At 44.1% G+C, this 23,160-nt stretch overlaps 7 protein-coding genes across 7 annotated transcripts in view; 3 read left to right on the plus strand and 4 right to left on the minus strand.

Moving 5' to 3' along the window:
* TREMEDRAFT_33282 (uncharacterized protein) overlaps positions 1-554 on the minus strand; it is a gene marked incomplete at both ends in the record, with an annotated part of 3,177 nt that extends 2,623 nt beyond the window's left edge. Inside the window, one exon of the mRNA XM_007006288.1 lies at positions 417-554. Within this exon, the coding sequence (XP_007006350.1) occupies positions 417-554 (138 nt within the window). The remainder of the gene's footprint in view (positions 1-416) is intronic.
* A 4,054-nt stretch (positions 555-4,608) lies between these two features.
* TREMEDRAFT_45161 (uncharacterized protein) lies at positions 4,609-6,814 on the plus strand (the record flags this gene model as incomplete). Its single annotated transcript, XM_007006367.1, has 7 exons — positions 4,609-4,756; positions 5,158-5,366; positions 5,631-5,649; positions 5,814-5,949; positions 6,116-6,149; positions 6,378-6,411; positions 6,600-6,814. 7 exons carry the CDS (start codon positions 4,609-4,611, stop codon positions 6,782-6,784), a joined length of 765 nt encoding a protein of 254 aa, XP_007006429.1. The 3' UTR covers positions 6,785-6,814.
* A 528-nt stretch (positions 6,815-7,342) lies between these two features.
* Positions 7,343-9,326, minus strand: TREMEDRAFT_64235 (uncharacterized protein; the record flags this gene model as incomplete). Its single annotated transcript, XM_007006480.1, has 2 exons — positions 7,343-8,201; positions 8,542-9,326. The coding sequence occupies 2 exons, from the start codon at positions 9,324-9,326 to the stop codon at positions 7,343-7,345; spliced, it is 1,644 nt and encodes a 547-aa protein (XP_007006542.1).
* Positions 9,327-10,947: 1,621 nt separating this feature from the next.
* On the minus strand, positions 10,948-12,976 carry TREMEDRAFT_64236 (uncharacterized protein; the record flags this gene model as incomplete). The annotated part of the gene is made up of 11 exons (XM_007006481.1): positions 10,948-11,033; positions 11,078-11,096; positions 11,141-11,293; positions 11,561-11,779; positions 11,821-11,916; positions 11,966-12,101; positions 12,154-12,266; positions 12,309-12,515; positions 12,561-12,590; positions 12,654-12,724; positions 12,766-12,976. The coding sequence occupies 11 exons, from the start codon at positions 12,974-12,976 to the stop codon at positions 10,948-10,950; spliced, it is 1,341 nt and encodes a 446-aa protein (XP_007006543.1).
* Positions 12,977-14,767: 1,791 nt separating this feature from the next.
* Positions 14,768-15,291, plus strand: TREMEDRAFT_57498 (uncharacterized protein; the record flags this gene model as incomplete). Its single annotated transcript, XM_007006378.1, has 2 exons — positions 14,768-15,039; positions 15,216-15,291. Coding segments are annotated over 2 exons (348 nt in total), but the record flags the coding sequence as incomplete, so codon positions are not given.
* Positions 15,292-15,916: 625 nt separating this feature from the next.
* On the plus strand, positions 15,917-19,245 carry TREMEDRAFT_69661 (uncharacterized protein; the record flags this gene model as incomplete). The annotated part of the gene is made up of 10 exons (XM_007006565.1): positions 15,917-16,001; positions 16,429-16,503; positions 16,764-16,820; positions 17,097-17,253; positions 17,502-17,575; positions 17,734-17,893; positions 18,052-18,133; positions 18,326-18,455; positions 18,746-18,878; positions 19,146-19,245. The coding sequence occupies 10 exons, from the start codon at positions 15,917-15,919 to the stop codon at positions 19,243-19,245; spliced, it is 1,053 nt and encodes a 350-aa protein (XP_007006627.1).
* Positions 19,246-19,759: 514 nt separating this feature from the next.
* TREMEDRAFT_33548 (uncharacterized protein) lies at positions 19,760-22,553 on the minus strand (the record flags this gene model as incomplete). Its single annotated transcript, XM_007006333.1, has 10 exons — positions 19,760-20,107; positions 20,391-20,566; positions 20,749-20,902; positions 20,953-21,120; positions 21,168-21,429; positions 21,471-21,560; positions 21,610-21,679; positions 21,729-21,846; positions 21,889-22,295; positions 22,340-22,553. Coding segments are annotated over 10 exons (2,007 nt in total), but the record flags the coding sequence as incomplete, so codon positions are not given.
* Between the last annotated feature and the right edge of the window lie 607 nt (positions 22,554-23,160).

Below are 23,160 nucleotides of genomic sequence, written 5' to 3' on the forward strand. Positions count from 1 at the left end.
TTTTGATAGGGTATCGTGGTACCACGTTATTCAAATATGCAAATAATGGGGTGGGTCTTGATCATAGGGATTCAAAGCTGACGAATGAGTCAGCCAGGAGAAGCGGAGTCTATAGTAGGAGAATTATTCCGAGCACTCGTCAAAGGCCGGGCGCGGTCAGTAGTGATAATTTTAATGATCATCGGCAAGTCGACGTGCATAGAGCTGCGAGAACAGATGCCGGTGTACACGCAGCGGGTAATTGGTCAGTAGTAAAAATGTGGAATGAAGGGGAAGATGAGGCTGATATGGAAGCGTATCGTTGAAAATGATTATCAATCCTGTTTTCCCACCGGAACATGAGACGTTGAAAAGTCTGGTCAATTCTTACTTACCGAAGCAAATAACGGGGGGGGGGGGGAAGAAGCAGAACTCACCTTCCCATCTGTAGAAGCGAATTGTAGTTGAGTTTTAAGAGATTCGAAAGGATAAGTAGTGAAAGCTTCTACACCACCTGCCGTCGCACCTGCAATTAAAGAAGCTACAGCTTTTTCTTTTTCTTTCCCTTTTGACATGCTTTCTTCTTTTTTTTCTTTTCTTTCTTTTCTTTTCTTTTGTTCGCGCTTCTTTTCTCTTTGGTACTTGATCGAGATTGGAGATTTGTATATACTTCTCGATGGAGGAAACGGCTGATCAGCCAGAGGAACAGAAGGTAGAAGATAGGAAGAGAAGGGTGAGGAGGAAGATAAGATTTGAATTGGTGGAGGAAAAGGGTAAAGAAAACTCGATCGGGATCGGAATGTCACCGACGATCACCGACTTCCTTTCGTTTCCCCCACATCCACACTTTCCTCTCGGCTATGTAACCTTACCTATCATATTTGTCATGACACTGCGGACGGTTTGGGAAGCATATGAAGGGAGATTACCCTTTCGAATCGTAATTTTGTTAACGTTGCTCAGATGGTCATATCACTCGTACTACTCTACTTTCTATAGCGACTTCGATAGCTAAGGAATCGGCTGCCACCGACTTTTTTCTTGAACGGCTCGCAGATCGCAGCAGCATAATATCACTCGTGTGATCAGCTTTTCCAATTGGTAACGGACAGAGGTAAAGGGATATGTTATCAAGTATGCATCTCCACTATCAATACATCTCCATCTGATATCCACCAACTTACTATATCTCCTTCCACCCTAACGACCTTTTCTCTCCTCTCGCCTACCTTCTTACTGGTCCACAACGATAACCCTGATTCTGACTTCCCCAAACGTTTAGCGACTTTCTTCGTAAGAGTCGATATTGGTGTAGAGGGCAGTAAGGACATAGTAAAGGTTTCAAGAGTTGAAGTCTCTGATGCAGGGTGGAGATGTATGGCTATCATCAGTCTACTCCTTTTCAAATTGACTGACTTCTCTTAGGGGAGTGAGGTAGGGGAGGTTCATAAGAGAGAGAAGGAAGGAAGGGGGAGACCCACTTATCATCTTGGACCTTAACGAATTCTTTGGGGCTTCCAGATCATTTAATCGTGTTGGACCTTCTGTGTGAACCGAAGCTATCCCGGACATTTTCTTGAGTTGTGGTGATGTTTCGTCGAGAGATGTACTTCCTTTGCCTGGAAGAGTAAATGAAGGGGCTTGATGTCTTATCAAGAAAGACTGATAGTATATCTCCGCATCACGTCGTTCGGATTGACTAATGATTGTAGAATTTAACGAGATGAGGTGAGGGAGTTTAGCGATGATGATGAGTCGGTCATCCTTCATATTGTTCATTTCCAGAAAGGGTTTGTTTCTGCCCGTCGATGAGCGGCTAGATGGAGTGGAAGATGAGAGGGAGATACGAAGGTTTTCTAACTTCGGAAACCAGGTTGAAAGAGCATCGATATTGGTCCATTCACGACACTGAGTTTCAAGCATGATCAGTGATGTGAGTTGGTTCATGGCCGTAGCGTGATCTTGCGCGGAGATGAATGTTGAAGAAATGTTGGAACAGTCGAGAGGATGTTCAGTGGTAGTATTATCGAATAGTGTTTTTGGTGACGAAGGAACGAAGAGCATACTGGTTTCTTGGGCAAGAGGAATGGTAGTGAAGGGATTGGATGATAAGTCCAAAGTTTGCAACCTTTCATTTAGCTGGATGTCATTATCAGATCAAGCAGCCCACCTTGGGATATCCATGATCATTCGTATTATATCTTTCCATTGATCTAGTTGACATCCCTCCAAACTTAGATAAGTGAGTGAATCGAACTTCGGTCGGAAGGTAATAGAACGTGATAAGGGATTATGATTCAAATGCAATGATTCCACATCGGTCAAATGGGAAGATAGGGTGCAAATCTGCCATCAGATCATGAAAAAGTCGCACTGCAAGAACTCACTTCATCCCATGATATGTGACAATGACCGAGATGAAGAGATTTGAGTTGGGAGAGAGGTTTGAGTGTAGACTCCAAATTTGGATCTTCCACGGTCGAGATAGAACCATTGTTATTGTGTGTGTCGTTCGAGAGTGAAGATAGTCTGGAATGACTGAGTGGCCTTGAGCGAGAGACTCTACGTGGAATTGAGGGACTCACTTAAGGACTAGTGTTTCCAAACCAGGTAAAACATCAATGATCTCTGCTACGTCGTACCATGACGAAAATAAGTTTTTAGACATGTCTAATAATTTTACACCTTCTCATCAGTCTTCCTTGCCTAGCTCATTGACAATCCTCCATCATGGTATTTCATCCAAGCCCAAACGGGAGGGAGAAACTTGTGATATCTTTGCCCGTCAATAAACCGATGAGACGAAGGAGTAAACCATCAGATTGACGAAGTGAACAAATGATCAGAGAGTGAGAAGAAAGTCAACTCACCCTTCAATCTCTTTGTTAAGAGTTTCTTCAAGTGGAGATCACCACCAAGACACCAGATCCATTCCCCTTCCACCCCTATCTCCTTAAGTCTCTCTAAACGACCAAATTTTCTTTTGATTTTTTCCAAATTAGGAGCTTCGACGATGATTCGATCTTTTGATGAGCCGAGAAACATACGTTCTCCTTCTGACTCTTCAATTCTTTGACTCCTACATTCATATCCTCTTTCACTCACTTCTCCTCCACGACCCTCTTCATTCCTTCCACTTATTTCCCCTCTCTCCCAGATATATTCCCCAGTCTGTTCAGTAGACCCTGTCTGTTCAACCTCCACACCCTCGTCCTTCTCCTGATCTGCTCCTTCTACCCGGTGGACATTCTGGGGTGTACTGAAGACGTTGTTCCCCGTAGCTTCATAATCTTGTACATGACAGATCGATCCATATCTCTCCTCCAAGACCTCCACGAACGTCCTACCTTGTCTCAAAGGCATAGATCCAACGTTGAACTTGATGAACGCTCCTGCCCCTTCTTGCAGCACTTCGAACATCTCAACACCTTGATACGTCCCATCATGTTTCCCAAAAGAAATATCATCATATTCTACTCCTAACCATAAAGAATCGGTGGAAGGTAATGGACCGATGTATCGTAATGTGAGCGGTTGATGTGATTTTGAATGAAGGTAACGATGTCCTATTACATATTCTGGGGTATGATTCATATTCATATTTCTTTTTTCTTCTGTCTGAGCATTTCGAAATGTAAGTATCCCGGATGTGTACCTTCTTCCATGCTCCTGGTGCTACTCACTTCCTTTCCTTTTGGTCACCACAGTAGTCAAATGTCAAATCGTCATGTTGGACGTCAATTCCAGCAATGGTGTACCTCCACCCGTTCAAAAAGTGCCACATTCGGCTCTTTCATGGAAATTGATTCCGCTCTCCTCTTTGCTAACCCTTCCGAACGTCTTCCTATCACCACATCGCACCAGTCTGATAATCTCAACAACCCAACAAAGATGTCTCTCGTCGCTCGTAATTTAGGTCTCAGAGCTTCCCGTTCGATTCAAATGGTCCAACTTCGTCCTGTCCAAGCGAGGTTTGCTCACATTGAGAATACCGTAGGCCAGTGAGTCTCCCTCTTGCCCTATTCCCCTCGTAAATACCGTCTTTCCATACCATGGTTTCATCACACACACGTCCCCATATGTCGAGTAGAAGTGAATGTATTAATTGGAAAGCAATAAGATATGTTGTGGATGGAATGAAAGCTCACAACAGCGCTTTACCCACGTCAGTAGAAAACAAAACTTGGTTAGGTGTCAAGATGGTTTTATTCGGTACGGTCGGATTCGCACTTCCATTCATCATTGCAGGTTATCAATTGTGAGTTGACTCCCTCTTTCACATTTAGTATTATGTCTCGAAGATACAATCTGAGAGATTAAGAGTGGAGCTGATGAGAAGGAACAAATCGGCTGGTTCTTCGTAGATGAGTTGTCAATGGGATGCATCGTGTTGTGAAATGTCAACGTCTCCAGTGATCAGTGACCTGTTCCGTGTTGTACAATGTGTTGTGTTCGTGACATGTTCACTCTTAGTCCATGTCGAGACTATGTTTGAAAGTGATTGGGATTCAGCTTCGTTTCGTCGAGTATACTTGTCGCATATCTCCACAACATCATGCGGATGGAGTAGGACTGCCGCCAAGAATTTTTCTGCGTTTTCTCTTCTTGATCATATCTCTTGCTTGTGACATGTCAACTTCTCTACGAGATCTACGGCTGCTATGGCTCTCACAAGCCTTGAAACCTACGAGAGTCACTCGAAGCTCTCTATATGGTCGATACGCAGTGGCTTCGTCCGGACCAGTAAGAGTGAGATCTACTCCATCGACATCTCTTCGTAAGTTCTCGAAATTGCCGTCCTCCCTGGTCCCTAGCCATCGTACCCGCCACTCCGCTGTACGCTGTGTCTACTGCCGACTGCCTAGTCATACTGATCATAAATGGATCTTTCCTGTGGATCTATGGCCTTGGCTGTGTGAATTCTGACTACGTGGGCAAACTGAGCTTTGTTGGACAATCAAACCACCGTCCACTTCACCTGCAATTTGTGTTGACCATTGGACCCGACCATTATTGACCCCTTCTGAGACTCGTATACCACCTCATCATCACAACTCTCGCCGTCAAAACCCATTTCCCTGACATAGAGACTGTCTATCTTGGTTCAAGCTACAGTCCAGGCATCTTCCATCCCCCATGGGTATCATTGTTCCATGGAGAGACTCGACTGATCAACAGGGCGTCATCATGAGGTTTATACATTTAACAGAAAATACGCCACCTCCTCTGGACCGTTAAGTCCAGATGATCCTACCGATATACATGCTCAAGAAATTATGGATGAAGCTACTCAAGAATTAGAACAAGGAGATTTGAATAAAGCTCGAGAAAAGTATAAATCCTCTTTAGGTATGAAAGAGACAAGTGCTGGTTGGTTCAATTTAGGAGTGAGTCGATCCTTCATTTCCCTTCTCTCCTACCAGACTATCATATTCATCTCTATACATCATTCTCCATTGAACTATCTGACTGAGGTAACCGCTATTTTCTCGCATCGATACTCTTACTATCAAGTGATTTACCGGAGCTGAATCCTTTGGTTCACATCGTCGGAAGGCAGGAGAAAAACCCTATGACTACTTACGCATCACCGACCCTCGTGAAAGATATGAGACTTATAGAAAGAGATAAGAACAAAGCTCATAAAACAGGTATGCGAATATCATCTAAGTATGTTCACTATCTCTCATCCCATTTCATTTGATGAAAACTTATACATTGAATTTCGTATGATTTCTAAGTTACTGGTTACTCGTCTAAATACACTTTTAACAATTATCTCCTCTTTTTGATCGTTATTATCAGACCTCAACCCGACCTCGGGCTGATATCAGAAAATATTCCAGAAGCTATCAAAGCTTGGGAAAGAAGTATAACCCTAGATCCATCTTCGGACGCTTATACAAATCTCGCTTCGGCTTATATACTTTCCAAGCCACCTCAAGCTGCGATGGCTATTAAACATCTTACGTGGGTTATTATATTACGTCTTGTCTCCCTTTATGATACCTTTCTCTACCCAAGCAACACCCGCCAATGGCTTCATTCTGTTTTATACACTGTGTGAAGATTGTCATGACTATCGGGAATGCCGGTATTATGGAGATTTGTCAAATGAGTGAAGATTGACGTATAGTTCCGCATTGGAACTCTCTCCTGATGATCCAGAGGTCAGTTCAATCTTCCATCTCTTTCTCTTCAGGACCCAATACATTCTTTTTTGTGGAAGAAAGATACTCTCTGACCTAAACTCACAACGTTACATGTATCTCGTGACACTCAAAAACGACTTTCTCTTCTCCTCATCTCCCTTCACAATTCGGATCGACCCATGACCCAAACAGACCTCATAAAACCCGTTATTTAGTTTCAGACTTGTGTATATGCTGAGATTACAGATCGCTTTCAATCTCGCTGCGGTACTAGAGTCAAGTCAGTTTTCTTCTTTCACTCTTTCACTCCTCTTGTCATACTCATTCCTATCCCATACTCCACTTCCGTCCTTCTCGAGTGAAGTCATCGAATGGTGTAATGTCATGTAACAAAATCTCCTTTTTCTTTCAGGAATTGAAAAATTGATACAGTCGAATACAACTTAAAGGGCCGAGCTAAAATCCCAGCCAATAATCTTGAAACGGCTTTGAAACTTTATCGACGTGCAGAGAAAGGCGGTATAAGTCGTGCTGGACAAAATATAAGGAGTGTCAGTGCTAAGCTTTTAACTCAATCTTCTTCTTCTTCTTCTTCTTCTCCGCCTTCATCAACATCGGGAAATACCACTCCCACTCGTCTTAAATCAGAATGAATGATCCAATCTATCCCCCGACTTTTACCGCCAATTGAAATATCAGGTTAGCGAAGAGGTATCTCGACATTATACCTCCAAGTTGCGTGAGAGATATAAATTAGAAAGCATCTTCTTCCATACCCTAATTTCAGGTCAATCTGCATTCTTCATAGATGAATACAATACATTGCACACGTAATTTTCTTTTCATCTCATACTCTAACAATCTATTCAGAGTCTTCTCAATTACAAGACACCACTTACATATCATTGATACCCCGTGGGGTTTAGATTGACAACAAAGAATCCTGCATCGACTACGAAACACAACCATCAACCAGGTGTAGAATAACGAAATAATTTGTATTAAGACTAGCATCTGAAAATAAACTAAATACATTCCAACATCCCCTCAAAAACCTAAGATTCTTCTTTCTGTTCAACTACCTGAAAATACAAAGATAATCTCCGTGAATCATAAGATATAATTCCAAGATCCCACAAACCCATTCTTCCAAGACAAAATTTCAATCCGATATTCCTACTCCCACCCTATCCGACCCAGCCTGACAAAAATCAATTAAGATCCTGAGGACAAAGTGAAGAATGTGATGTATTTGACCAATTTGACGTCCCTTCTTCAGAAATCCCTCCACATACAGAGGAAGTGGGGACTGATTGTTCCGTTATCGAAGGTCTAGGAGATAAATCAGAATGGAAATTTGACCTGTCAAATTCTAAAACTTCCATTGATGTCCATTCTCCTCTTTGGATCGAAGATCTACTGAATCTCTCATCGGGAGATACTTTAAACTTTATATCTTTTTCTTCGGTTGATCGGTTTGACTTTCCACCTTTTACATCAGAAGGTGATTCCAACGTCAAACCTCTCTCTTCGGATCGTACTTTTGATTCCAATTTCATATACCCAGACGAACTTTCTATTGGCAAGGTGGTTTCCTGAGATTCGGCGATTTTCTCATTCATACCATGTACTCTAGCAGGTGAAGTTTTATATCTCAATAATCTTGGTCTCATCCCAACGTTGGATTTTTCTTCCGGGTATGTAGAGAGGAAAATAGTAGGTATAGTGGAACCTGTAGAAATGACAGAACCAGTAGGAACAATTGGGATAGTGGAAATATTACGACTCAACATTCCACCTGATAATAACGAAGTCGCCGGTAAACGTGGTACGAGAGCAGAAGGACGTCTAGCAACTGATTGTGCTACTTGGGAAAGATGAGATGGTGGAAGAGGAGTAGCAGATTGTCTACGTGTGGTAGGTGGATGATAATGATATCCCTGTATTGTTGATTTAGGAGGGAAAAGAGTTGGAAGAGTTGGGGAAAGTGGGGAAGTTGGATCGAAAGGGTTTTTGAATATTGGTTGAGAAGTGGAAATGTTGTGATTGAAGGGAGATAGTTGGTCAGAACTAAGATTCAGCATAATTCGATTCAGTCGAGTGGGTTGAACCAATTCTTCGATACATGGAATTGAGATAGACAAAAAAAGGACATTTCCACTCTGTAATTTCAGGTTAAGATTCAGGAACAGCCCTCAGAAGGGTGAAGAGTGACCAAAATTGGGGAAATTGGAAGAAACCCCGCATGGAAAATGAAAAAGGTATGGCATGAGAGAGAAGAGGCGATCGACACAGACAAGGAGGTAAGGAAAGAGGATATTACTTCCCCAATAAAGGAGAGAAAAAACATGAAGAGTGTTTCGATCAAGGGAGGAGAGATATGGATGAAGAGTGTGAAAACATAACTTACCCCTTTTCAAACTTATCAACTTCAAAATCAGATACCCAAGCCCAACCAGATCCTCTGGCAATACCTAATTCTCCATCTTTTTGATCCAAAACGTTCATTTCTTCCAATGTTAATAAAGGTAAACTTGTAGATCTCATCATAGGTACTGCCATATACTTTTTTCCAGTAGTGGTTTCTTTTTCATCTGGTTCTTCCATTTCTTCGTGTATTTCCATCTTCTCTCCTGTTATGGTATATCCAGATGATATCCCCATATGGTCCCTTTGGTCCATCGAAGTAATGTGAGAAGGTTGTTTTCCCTCTTGTTCTGATGAATCTTCCTCTTCTTCCATCGGAGTAAACTGGAAAGATTGAAGTTCTTCGTATTCTGATGAAGTCGATAGACCCTTTCTCATTGATGATGTTCGAGACATTTGCTGATTGAATTTCGAAGAGGTTTCTGGGAATTTCTTGGAGATTGTTGAACTCGGAACTTGTATAAGTGTAGGATCGATGAAATTTCGATTCGTATCTCTTTTCATTTGACTTCCCCCCAAAGATCGTGATGCATTCAAAACTGTTGTTGGTAAATGGAGATGAGAAGGATGAACTGATTCAGATGATTCAGATAATCCAGGTGAATGGGATGAACCAGGAGGGGCAGAAAGATGAGATGAATGATATAATTGAGAAGATGAGGATGGTCGATTTGGATAAGAAGGAATAGGTTGTCCGAATGGTGTTAAGAGTAATAATTGATGTTTCGTCAACGTCCTAGAAGGTGGTTGTATTTCTCTTATCAACATAGTTCTTTTAGTCTTTCCCCTGGAGTTTGACCCTTGGGATGGTGGAGTTGACTTTGAGACAGGGTTCGAATGAGTGATATTGGGTTCTGATGTAAATCGAGGATCATCATTTTTATCGATCGTATGATGTCCATGGGGATGGTAGGGGTTTAGGGTAGAGTTGGAAAGATGGTCTGATGTGCATGGATGGTGGGATGGTCTTGAAGGTTGGTCCGAGGATGATGATGATGGATTTGTTTTCATTTCAGGACTTGTTTTCATTTCAGAATTCTTTTCCATATGGAAGAATTAGATGATATCCGTTCATCGTCCAACTTAGGTGAAGGGGTTTCGTCCATGGAGACAAAAACTCTGTGGGTGAGTGATGTTCTTCAAACATGTTCATCGAGGACTTATGAGAATTTTGAATAAGTGAATGTTGACGGAATTGTATGACCAGTTTATGGGAAAGGGAAATCAAAGAGACACGTGAGTTGTAGGGTACATCCATTGACCCAGTGACCCAATGGCCAAGTAGACCAATGACGAGCTACTAATGATCAGACGATCGAGATAAACCAGTGATTAGTTGGGGTGTACCAACTAAAGTGATATTCTACGAAGGACAGATCACATGGAGAACAAACTGTGGAGAGACTAGTTGGTCATTGGAATGATAGATTCGAAATGACTAATGAAGGAAGACAACAGTAAATATGAAATCTTTGACTTACTCTTCCTTCACTTTCCTCGAAACTTCTCCTTGTCTTATCTCTCCACCAGTAGATTGGTCCATCAAGATGATCCTCTTCAATCTTATCAATCAACTTCTAATCCAACTTCTCACAATCTTCGTACTCGCGCTCCCAACAAATGTTGTCAAATCTTGGTCACCTGTTCTGTATTCTCGTTACGCTCGAAAGACCCTCTTCTGTTGTTGAACTTGATGATAGACCTGTGTTTTGTCAAGTATGTAAGTAGATTGAGAGTAGAAATATCGCCACTTATTCCAAGGGTCATCGTAAATGATGTTGATACATTGGGTCGGTCACGGTGGAGCATAGCAGCTAGCAGCTAGTAGCATGTGCGACACTTGACATGCTCAAGTCTAAAAATCGATAAACCGATCGAATCTTCTCCGAACTCCGAGTCCCGAGTTTTCCAGAACAACATGAGTGCATGGTGGAGGGTGAAGAGGGAAGAACGGAAAGTCCAGGTCGGTGGGTTCGGATCAAAGTTTATGTTCGGAAGGAAATTGTCCGATCCCGAGTCCGGGAATCACGGATGGGCCGGGGGATGTGACGCGTAGAGTACAATGACGCGGTGGAAGAACAAGTTGGAGCTACTGGAGCTATAACGATGAAACAAAATGTTGGTGGTGTGCATACGGTTGGTAATTCAGTACAAGAAGAGCGAGGTCACTAATGGAACAAAGTTGAATCGTTTGGGGTGCATGTATATTGAGTAAGAAGAAACGCAGTGATATGTCAGTAAGGAAGTGAGGTGATCACGTGGGTGAGGGGAAGAGAAGAGAGGTCTTAATCATAGGGCACGTAACATACATACAAAGCATATTCAATCTTATCGTATCAAAATGTCATGTCACCTTCATACATCACGTTTATTCAAGTGTACTGCTTCTCTAACCCATGTCAGCTAGATTCTTTGATGATGAAGAAAACCCACTAAGCCACCTCGAAATTGTTTCCAATTGAATGTTGCTGGTTCCTGTTCATCAGCCCCGTCCACCGTGGGCGCACACCACGACTCACCCTCGTAAATCGCTCCAATCTATTTGTCAGCTCAACATCCCAGTACATAGAGGAACAACTCACCTTGCTATCACGCCAGTACTTCTCTACACCGGTATCACGCACAAAGCCATTACCGCCACACCATTCGATAGCTTGACCGGCGGCTTTTTGCGCTATGACCGAAGCGTACCATTTGGCTTGAGCTGCTTGGACCAAGAACGGGCGGCCTTCTTCCTGGTATCATCAGTCTACCGTCGTCCAATCAAATACACAGACACAAGGGAGTTGATGGAAAGATAGCAACTTCGCCGGATCATAAGCGAGCAACAAGGAAAAGAGGAGGGGAATGGCCTCATGAGATCGCAGAGCACAGAACGGAGCTACAATAAGGACGACAAGGGTACAAAGCAGGATCCAACAGAAGGACAACATATGATATCGAAGACGTTCATCACGACAATGGGAACAGGCTCAGAGGAAAAGGTTCAAACTGGTACTCACCTTCAGCCTAGCCGCATTGTACGTCAACAATCTCGCAGCTTCAATCTCCGTAGCGACCTCGGCAAACTGAAATGCCATCCCTTGGAAATCTCCCACTGGTTTCCCGAACTGTTTACGGTCATACGCGTATCTGATCCCTTTTTCAAAAGCACCCTGCGCCAATCCTACCATCTGAGCAGCAATCCCGATCCGTCCTTCGTTGAGAATTTCAATGGCGATCTGCCCTCAGTACACGTCTGGCACGTCAGAGAGCGACTGACCTTGTAGCCCTTACCAACTTCACCCACTACGTTCTCCTTGGGTATTTTGACATCGTCAAACGCCAACACACAAGTGGAGGAAGCTTTGATTCCGAGCTACTCCTGTCAACATCCAGCGATTATACAAGTACTAGTGAGCACTAACCTTGGCTTCCTTTTTGACAATTTGGACACCCATATCTTTACTCAGTATGAAACAGGTGATTCCTCTGTATCCATCTTCAGGTTTGACATTGGCAAATAGAACGAATGTGTCGGCTTGTTCAGAATTAGAGATCCAACTATCAAATCAGTTATACATGAAGCTTCTGCGAGTGGGAATCATGAACCGACCATTTGCTCCCGTTGACGACATAAAAGTCCCCGCTTTTGTCGAGTTTGGCAGTGGTTTGAAGAGCGAAAGCATCCGATCCCGCCGCAGGTTCCGAGAGACAAAAAGATCCGACCTAGTCATCAACACATAGCCAGAGTGCATGGAGGAGACATACCTTGGAAGTAGCAAGATCAGGTAACCACCTTTCCTTAATGTGGTCATTCCCGTACATTCTCAAGACAGAGTTGACCAATGTATTATGCACGTCACACAATACGGCTACACTAGGATCGACTCTGGCAAGCTCTTCGACGGCTATGATGGCACTGGTGAAAGAAGCTTCCGATCCGCCTAGATCAGCAGGGGTTTCAATGCCCATAAGCTGTGGTCAGCACAGTCGACGTCACTATAGTGAAGGCGTACTCACCCCATTGTCGAAAAGACCCTGGACGACTGCCTGCAATAGTTAGCTCTGGATGAGGTACGTACAAGAGGGAAGGGGTAGGGGAGGAGAACTGACAGGATCCATCTTCTCCGCTTCATCCATCTCCCTGACCTTTGGTCCTATGACGTCTTCGGCGTACCTCCTTACTGACTGTCAGCTAGACGTTGAAGTTAAGGTCACGACTCACCTGTCTCACGTACCATCTCCTCCTCCTCTGTAAAATTCCACAAGCTCAAGGGGGTATCGATGGCCGGACGAGTGATCTCATTGGCTGCTCGAGGAATGGGAGAGGCGTAGAAGCTACGGGTGAGGCGAGCATTGGAGCGGAGCGCGATTGGATATAGGGATGATCTTGAAGTACGAGGGAAGTGAGCTGCTTTCAGAGCCTTGGATAACATGTCTGCTACAGTAGTAGTGGTAGTAGTGAGTATGGATTATGATGTCTGAGCGAGAAGAGATGCATCGGGTTGAGCCAGATCCGATGTCGTCCGGTTGAGTGAATAGCCGAGGGTTCACAGGTGTGACCGTGGGAAAGTGATGCAGTAGGCACGCTACTTCGGCGCCTCACAATTGCCGATCGCCGAAATAACGTGGCACATGTACAACCACCCTCAATTCTCCTCCCTCACTTCCTCCCTCCCTTCAACTTTCCGCCTCCCTCTTTATCTCACCCCCTATTCATTTCTTTCCCTCACCTGGACCATCCTTCTGAAAAAAACACTCTCATCCTTCACTCAAAAAGATTTCACTTTCACTCTAGTTTCGTCCTTTTCGGCTTCATCACCAACTAACCCTTCACCAACCCTCATCGTTAGACACGTTCCCCTTCTCCCGCTTGTAGCCCCTCCTTAAATTACAACTCGTGGTCAAACATTCCCGTCTTCGGTTTATCCGGCTTTATCTCTTCCTCTCACGCATCGCCATCGTCGTCAGAATCATCACTTCTTTCCACTTCAAAAACATTCTGGAGCATTCTTCAATAACGCTTCAAGCTTAGTCAACACAAAGTATAATCAAACATTCTTACCAAAAATTCGAATAACCTTAATTTCCACCCCTCACAACGAAACAAAATAATCAATGACTTCCACTACTCTACCTCGATCCAATTTTAATGCTCCAAGTGGTGTCGGTTTAGGCTATCACTCATTATCCAACATGGATGCGTTTTTAAATCGTCGTCCCCCACCTCTTCACTCCCCAGCCACTCATGGTACCCTTGGACCCATCTTCAGCGATGAAGAAGACGGTGATGATTCCGAGTTCATAGCCGCCAAAATGGCTCAACTAGGGTTTGGTCCTGATGGAAGGGTTTATCCAACTAGTAAATTCTCCAATGTACGTTTTGAACACGTCATCAACTCCCTCCTTTGATCTATCCGAGTCATTTATTGAAGAGAGTGGAGCTGATGGAGTAGCGATCCCCACCTTCGCCACTTAGTATCCCTCCTCCTCAATCCGTTATGCAAGGTGATATTTTGCAAGTATTGCAACAACAACAAGCGGATAGACTCAGACAACAACAACAAATGTTATTATCACAATTACCTTCCCCTCTCCCTACTCCTCCACCTTATTACCCCGTCTCCGGACAGACGACCACAGCTCAACAAGCAGCTCTCAATCAACAACTTCGTTCCCAGAGGTTGAACCAAGAACAAGTACAGAGACTAGCTATGACGGGTAACGGTCAACCCGGAGCATTCACTCCTGCACAACAACAACTGTTGACTCAACTTCAACAGTTGCATCAACAACAATTGAGACAGATGCAGATGATGGCACTGCAACAAAATTTTGCCACCGCTCTGGAGCAATCCACTCCACCCGTCTCATCACAACCTCCCCCAGTGGGCAAACCTAGGATTTCTACCTTCAATCGTCTTGACGACACCTACGACCAGCCTTCGTCTCAATTGACAACCAACAAAATAACCATGTCACAACATTCTACAGCTTCGACCTTTACTTCCCCTCCTCCCTCAGCCACAACAGAATCTCACTCTCGCGCCTTCTCCGCACCTAGCAAGATCGAAGGACTCTCGCCTCCTCCAAAAGGTAGATTCGCTCAAGCCCGACAAGAAATAGCAGCTTCTGGAGGTATCTCTCCTGTCGGTAGTCTTCAAGCACTTCTTTCCCGTCGTCAAGCTCAAGCAACCTCTTCTCCTTCCGAATCCCCTCATGTCAGTCCTACATCTGCCACGTCTGACGACTCGATTCCTCGAAACACCGCTCGCGAAGCTTTGCAAGCATTGGGACGGGGTCGACCTCAGGAAAAGCAGACTACCAATCGATCTGCTACATTGCCCGTTCCCTTGGTACCTGCTCTCGCAACCGTCCCTGCGGCCCGAGCTGCGAGCGTCGCCTCTGCACCAGTACGCAAAACGGCCATTGCGATCAGACAGCCTCATGGACCTCCCGGTGACGCCGATAAGCTCAAGGAGGATAATTTCAAGGCGTTGTGAGTTTACCTGTCTTTCATCATTCATACTCTTTTCCCTTTAGCATCCCTCCCCCGACGGCCGTGGGACAGTGCACAACGTGGTATCGTGAACCAAGGGCGGCTTTAAAATGATGTCGCATGCCTCCTGGATTCGAGTGGTAAGGTAAACAAATGTATGTCGTACTGACCGTCAGAGCACGTAGAAAGGCAGGGCTGGGATTAGGAATGCTCAACCGTCGTTCGGAACCTACTACTCCCAGCGTCGCTTGACTCTGGTCCCCTTTCCGTCTCCTGCAGTGTAGAAAAGAAATGAGTCGTTTGTTAATCATGTCTGAAAAGAAAAAGGTTTCTTACAGTAGCCCTCTCAAGGGATATGTGCTATACATATACAGTTGTACTTTATGACATGTTGATGCATCGTACTTAGGTGTATTGTGTGTTGGTGTAGGTCTGCGCATAGAGCACTCATCCCCTGAGAACTGGCCCACCGGCACACGACCATAGCCAGGGACCTCTATAGTGATCAGTGAGGAATAGGATGAATGCATCAGCAAAAGTGAGTAACGAAGTGGAGCATGGAGCAAGGGAAGACGCGTCGCATCACGTCCAATTTCCATCTTCCCAACTTGATCTTTCACATCTTCTGCATCTTCATAACATACCATTTGACACCAGACCTCAAGCCTCAACAGACAAACCTCTCAAGTGTATACAAGCGATTATCCAGCATAATCATCTATCCTTCTCGCTCAGTCCAACCATCTCCTTCAAACCACCACCAACCAACTGAATCAACCTTCTTCGAGTCTGACCTCCCAGTCAATCACACTACCCTTTTCTTTATCATCTAACCTTATCTCCACCCTCCCAGAACGAGCATTGCGAGTACACTACGATGACTCAAGAGAAAATGGAAATCGACTCTGAACCCATGACCACAAAGCTCAACGCAATGTCAACTCTCATGGCTTCAGCTAAAGGTTAGTTTTATCTCTCTCTCACCGGACTATCTCTACGAGTCCCTCCACAAGTCATTGTCAGTGAAAGCTCAACAAATGCTGGATGAGATTTTCTATATCCCGGTATGGTGAAGAGTGAGGTTGATGAAAATAGCAAAAGGTAAAGAAAAATCGAATGGTATGACGAAATTAGAAGAGGAACGTGATGGTTTACCTTGGTGAGTTCCTTCCCCCTCATACACTCTTGTCCATTTGGAAAGAAAATCATCATTGCCTTCGTCTTTGTTTTTGGACTGTTGAATTATTGAATCTTTCATCAATTCTCTTTTCTCATCTGTGTTTGGTGTCATAATCTGGCTTTTGTGTTTCTTTTCAGATCAGTGCGAATGGACCAGCTATAAGTCTGATTTCAAAGACATTGGAGATTTTGAAAGATCACATTAGAAAGCTGATAATAGGGTCGAAAAATATAGACCGAACACTTTAGACGAAGTTGTTTCTCATCAAGATATCACCAACACAAGTTTGTCTCATTCATTCTTCTTCAAAATCCCTGTCTCTCTGGTTCCTCATTTTCATCATCCCTTTACTCCTTGTAACTCTTCACACTCTCACCCTTCCCTAAAATCATTCGAAATCACAGAGTCCATCTGTACCCGTCTTAACCACTTCATCGTCTATCGCTCAATGTCATTCACATATCATCATTCCCTTACGTCAGGTTTCCTTATCTTTCTGAAGACATGCAATTGGCCAGTGAGGGAGAAGAAGACTGATGTATAGTCGAAAAGTTTATAGAAGCTGGTCGGTTACCTCATTTATTGTTATATGGACCGCCTGGTCAGTACTTTCCCTTCTCCACCTTACCTACTATGCTTCTCCTCATGTTATCTCAATATTCGGCATACCTACGTAGAGTCTTGGAGCCGCTTGATCGGATCGAGAGTTGTGTCAGAAATCGAGACAATTTTCAGCAAACTTCCGAATTCAGATTTCTGACAATATTACACCCCTTCAAGAAGCAAAAGCGTCTTCGTTGTACCCTTGTTTGGAGGTTTGGCATATGGAGTTGAGGGAGGCTTCAGATGAGAGAAGAAGGAAGGGCTGATAAAATAGGAACAGGAAAAACATCAACTGTACTCGCTCTCGCTAGAAGACTATACGGACCTCCATATCAAAAACATATTCTTGAATTGAACGCTTCGGATGATAGAGGGATAGATGTGGTAAGAGATCAGATAAAGAGTTTCGCAATGACCAAAGTTCTTTTTTCGTGAGTTGTTTTGGTTCTCTCCCTACTATCAAGATTCATTTCTGTCTATTCATCTTGACTGATATTCTCCATTTGTCTTTTTCCGACATTCCCACTTAACCTTGGAATACTTTCCAGGGAGAGCATCGCAATGATGGTTCTGAGAACGGTACCCTTTCAATCAGACGACATGATCGATTGGTCTGGAAAGGGGATAAGAGCACAAGTGAAAATAGAGAGAATTTTGCGACAGAGAGATTGACCAATAGTAAAGGCTTCAAATTAGTTATACTGGACGAAGCGGACATGATGACCCAAGCTGCTCAATCGGCACTACGAAGAGGTGATTATTACTTTTTCTTCTGTCATTCACTCAACTCCCTCCGCCTTTGCCTTTCCCCTCACCACCACGCAGCATGTCGGTGTTAATACTGCTATGGATACACGAGTATGAATCCGTGCGAAGTGGGTTCAGCGCCAGAACTTCAAGCTGACTTGAAGTTATCGAAACACATACAAAAAACGTCCGATTTTGCATTCTATGCAATTACGTCAATAAAATCACCCCCGCTATTCAATCCCGTTGTACCAGATTCCGCTTTTCACCTTTGCCGGAGAAAGAGGTGCAGCGGAAAGTAGATGATGTGGTGGAGAAAGAGGGGTACGTGATTGACTTTATTCCAATTGACATCCCCGACTACACGCATCTTGATGTCTCATCTCATTAACCGTATGGTAATCGTTTCGGGATTTTGACTTTTATGATTTGTCCATTCCCATCGCACCCGAACAAGTAGAAAGAAGCGACTGACGGACCAGGGTCAACCTGACTGATGATGGACGTGCGGCATTGCTCAAATTATCAAAAGGGGATATGCGTCGAGCATTGAATGTCTTACAGGTCAGTACAATCAACATTCTTCTCATATTTTGTTCGGAACATGTTACATCACCTCATGATAAACATCAAACTCTTGACCTCGATATGACGTACTCTTTTCCTCAGCATGAAATTCCCGCTGAGGAAAAACTTAATCTCAAAGAGGATTGCAATCACTATATTTTTTGGGTATCTCAAGGAGCTCATGTCTAGGCCTGTCACGCCGCATATGACAAAATCGACGAGATGGCGGTTTATACTTGCACTGGAAATCCTCATCCGAGAGATATCGAAAGAGTCGTACAGAGTATGATGGCGGATGAATTTGGGACTTCTTATTCTTGTCAGTCCTCGTCTTATCATCCTACATGACATATGTGTCTACTCTACTTTCTCCATCCTTCACCTAATCAATTGGTATCATATCTGCCCAATATCAATGTCGGTCAAAGTTTCGTAAGACTACCACTGGTTACATCTTGCGAATGAAAATCAAACCCTGTGTCAGAAGACTCCATAATTCAAAATAATTGAAGAGGATTTACAACTTAGAAGATAAACCGAAGTCTGTGTCTCTGAAAAGGGGGGGGGGTGTAATCGGGGTGATGTGAAGACAAATTACTGATTTACCAGTAATCACCTCTTTGAAACTAGAAAAGGGTTTGGCATTACAAGATCTTATTTCTGGAGCATACGATTTCCTTCAAACTATTGAGATGCCTCCTTCTGCAAGAGTATATCTCTTGGATCATTTAGGTTCGTGCGAGTGAGTCAAAAGTGTTTTTTCTCATCCTGATTGTGTTCCGTCAGCAAGGAAGTGCGATATCTTGTCATTCTCCCACTCCCCTTAGTCACGTCGAATCCCTTATCGTCTTATCAGTGAAATAACATCTTGTCATTATCCCTCCAAGCTCATCTGGAAAAGATCAAAATGGTCTCTCATGACACAAGAAATTGACGGTCACCGGCCGATGTATAAGAGACAGATGGGACAGATAAATGAGGGGAGAAGGACAGATTAAGCTAATGATAGACATCGATTATCTCTCGGAGGATCAGAAAAGATGCAACTCACAGCTCTTTTGGGCGCTTTCAAAATTGCCGTAGAACTTTCACACAAGGCGAAATCGTAAAAGTTTTTCAAAGCGCTAATATCTATTTGGCCTAGTGGGGAAAGTACCTAGTGATAATTCGTAGAGCGGGGGATTTCGGATGCATTTTCATTGTTTTTTTTTTCAATACAGATATTTCAATCATTACCTTATATCAAAATCTGATTGTCCTTTATATTCATTATCACCTCTCTCCACTGATCATTGTACTTATCTTATCCCACTTCGTGTTTCCTCTTGATACCGGATCGATACTGGAGATCTTTACCAAACTGAGGCGACTTGTCGATATCACAAGTCTTGAAACGTTACGGAAGAGGAATGTGATGAATGATATTGAACGAATAAAAATAGGATTGTGAGGGAGGAGGTTATACGTGAGGAGAAAGGTGTGTCAAGGATTGGAGAAGTAGAAGCATCATAAGAATTAGAAGAGCAGATGTTTGATAATGGTACAAAGACCAAGGGATGGAAATGAGAGAAAGTTGAAATATTGAATGTTAAGAGTAGAGTAAAGTAGAAGTATCATCCTCTTTTAAAAAATATCATCATCCCCTTCTGTGAATCCAAAACAACTTTCATCCCTTAACATCCTCCCTCCATTCATTTTCCTACTTCCTCTACCCATCGTCAACGATCCGAATTTCTCACTCAACGTGGCTAAATCCATACGTGAAAATTGAGCTCTGGTCATTCCTCTCGCCATGAGTGAATCTTTGTTTTGAACAGACAAAGTGGGTCCGAAATCCGATACAGAAACGGTTTCGTCGAGGGAAGTTTGATGGTGAGAAGATGATGGGTTTGGAATTGATGGATCTTCTGTGAGAGCGGAAAAAAGCCAATCTTTTATTAAAGCTACGGTGTTTTCTGCTTCTGCGCAACGCTAGAAAATTAAGCTAACTCATTTGTTATTCTGACCAGTGGCTTGGATATGAGGTATATGGGGGATGTAAGATATTTCGAGTGAGATGTCTTTTTGGCTGGGTTGGTTTGTGGGAAGATAAGACTGAAGGGAAGAAGTGATTTTCTCCTTGCGACGTTTGATACGTCAAGAGGGGGGAGAGAATGAGGTAGTGTCAAAGGGGGAGGAATATGAGTAGCTAGGGAGGACGGCGGATCAGGTTGAGTGAGGAGTGAAGAGTGCAGAGCGATGTGGGATCACGTACAGATTTGAGACCTTTGTTCTCCTCTGTCAAAGCTCTGATATTCTCATCGAGCCGGATAGCCCATATAGCTTTAGTTTCAAGTTGTCTTTCTAACTTTTCCACACGACCAGACCATTCTCGTTCCACATCCTCCCGGACTTTACGAGAGGGTTCAGCGAGATGACGTTCATAATCGTCTATCATTGTCAGTTCAATCTATTCCTGATGACCATCGTCTAGTATACCTCAAAAGGCTACTGCATCCTTTCTTGATTTGTATCTGGAACAGACCAAGATGGATTGTGACTGTCTAATTTAGAGATGGTGAGGGGGAGCTGGTGGTACGGCTTGGTTCCAGTGAGAGAGAGACAGAACCTACCTGCAATCATCTTCAACTGACTGATCTCATTCTGCAACTCTACTATCCTCTGGTCTGCGTTGACAGGTCTGGCTTCTAGTGCCATTCTCAGTCGGTGTAACTCTTCTTCCTGAGCAGTGACCTTGAGCTCTGCCGCATGCAAATCTTCTTGTAACTTCTTCGTCAGCTAATGCGAGTTGTTTAGGGATTGAAACTGAAGCTCACCTCGGCTGTCGATCTTCCATAATCCAATCTGGGATACTTCAATTTAGTGGGACTTAATGGTCTAGCTTCCCCTTCTTGTTCGATAGACGGAGATCGTACGTTGCCGGAAGTAAGAATGAGGGATCGAAGTTCTCCTAATCTCTTTTCCAACGCGGCATTATTCTGCTTCTGTCACATCAGCAAGGTGCTCATAAGATACGATCGAAAGATCTTACCTCTGCTTTAGTCACTTGAGTCTCTTGCCCTTCTCTCTCACGTAGGAGCGCCCGAAGCTCGGCAATCTCATTTTGATATTGCTGTATCAACGCCTGAGGATCTGCTAGCTCTTTCTTCTCTGCTCTAAGGACGACACGTTTCAGTCCTTGAGCAAAGGCCAAGGTCGACATGGACTCGGCGACGTTCAACGATGACGGGGAGATCGTGCAAATGACTGAGATGAGAGCATCGCCCGATAGGGAAGGTTGTAGTAAACGGGTACTGACATTAGCATAGACCTTTGAGAGAGAGAAAATCCTCACAGCTTGGAGTCGCGGTAAGGAACATGCATGACGGTCCGTTTGGAAGCCATGTCGGCTAATTTGGAAATGACAAGCTTGAGTGTGAGAAGTCTGCCATTAGACTTATCAATTCCCCAATTCAATGTAGCAAGCTACTCACGATTGATTGATATGTTTCCCTTCGGCATTACGCTCCTTAGAGCTCGTATGTTTCTCTGAACCTGCCAAATCTCACATGTCAGCTAGAGATCTAAAACTGACGGAGGGGAGCTAGCTGACCGATGATTGACAATGTACTGATCCTGGTCATTTGCGTTCCAGCATTCTTCTTTCCAGGAGTTCGGGTTGGGAGCGGGGTCTCATCCCCATTTCCAGACCTTGATCTTGACTCAATGACCTAGACATTAGCTGACGGGGTCTACCACGTGCCTAAACTCACGACTCGGAAAACGCAATGACTTCGAGAGCTTCTAGTATTCCAATCCGTCCCTCCCACCTTACGTCTTTCTTCTCCTTTCCTCAAAAGCCTTCTTACTTCGTCCTCTGCTCTGACGGCACACTCTGTCAAGCCATTGATGACTACCTCTCCCTTTTTCTTGCCCTCAGCAAGTGAGAGCTCCCTTGGTTCGGGGGAGAGAAGGTCCAGAATGGTCTCATTGTACAGTTCCAGGTACGACGCTCGAAGAAGGAATTCTCGATCTGGTGAGTGGCGAATTTGTGAGAAAAGATCGGATATGGCCAAAGGGATGATTCCAGGATCATTCGGTGAGCCTGTAAGAGTGTATGTTTTCCCTGATGCTGTCTGACCGTACGCAAAGCAGACGGAGTTGAATCCGTCCATAGCGGCTGAGGGTCAGTCTACTCGCACAAAGTATTCATGGGAAACATACCTTTGACATGAGCTCGGGCCGAAGTGGTATAAGCAGAAGAGTTGGTCGAGTTTGGAGGTAAGACACGATCGAATACCCATTCTTTGTCATCTCTTGTACCTTCACGACCTCTGGCCAATTTCAACACATTGTGTTCAAGAGGGGAGTGATGCCAGACGCCATCCGTGTCCATTCTTATCTCGGTCTTGTTCAATGGCCGAATTCTGAGTGATATCAGTGCTCGGCTTCCTCGATGTCATGCAGAGACCCGCTCACCTGACAGTCACGAGGACATTCTCAGTCGGGGCCAATTGGGGAATACCTTCCTGCAGATGATTGGTGCTCGCAACGACACCGCTCCCTCCCACCCAGCCCTGTAGACTGGTTTCCGATTCACTCGAAGACATGACCTTTTTCAGGAGTTTCATGGTGGGTTTGCTGGGAGTTGGACGGATTCTCGCTTCGGAAGTCAAAGACGCCTTGACTTTCATCTTGACTTCTGTCTGAGGGGAGATAGGTTCAAAAGAAATGTTGGGGTTGAATGAAGTTGTCAAAGGTGGGGACCGAGCGAACATGGTCGAAGTGGCCCCTCTTTGTCGAGAAGAAGTTCTGGGTGGATGTTGATGAGGAGTTATAGAAGTCATTTGATTGTCAAAAACAGTGCCTGTGTGCAGCATGCAGCTGTTACGGAATGGGTGAAATGAACGCAAGGGGCAAGATATACAGTGGAGCAGTGTTTGGGTGGAAAGATCGGTTGAAAAGAAAGCAGTCACGTCCTGATTGAGTGTGATAAAGCTTTCTCCGAAATGACACGTCATAGCATTTCCCTCCTAGACTGCATC

This window comes from Tremella mesenterica (genome assembly GCF_000271645.1).
Source record: "Tremella mesenterica DSM 1558 unplaced genomic scaffold TREMEscaffold_10, whole genome shotgun sequence".
In the NCBI taxonomy this organism is placed as follows: Eukaryota; Fungi; Basidiomycota; class Tremellomycetes; order Tremellales; family Tremellaceae; genus Tremella; species Tremella mesenterica.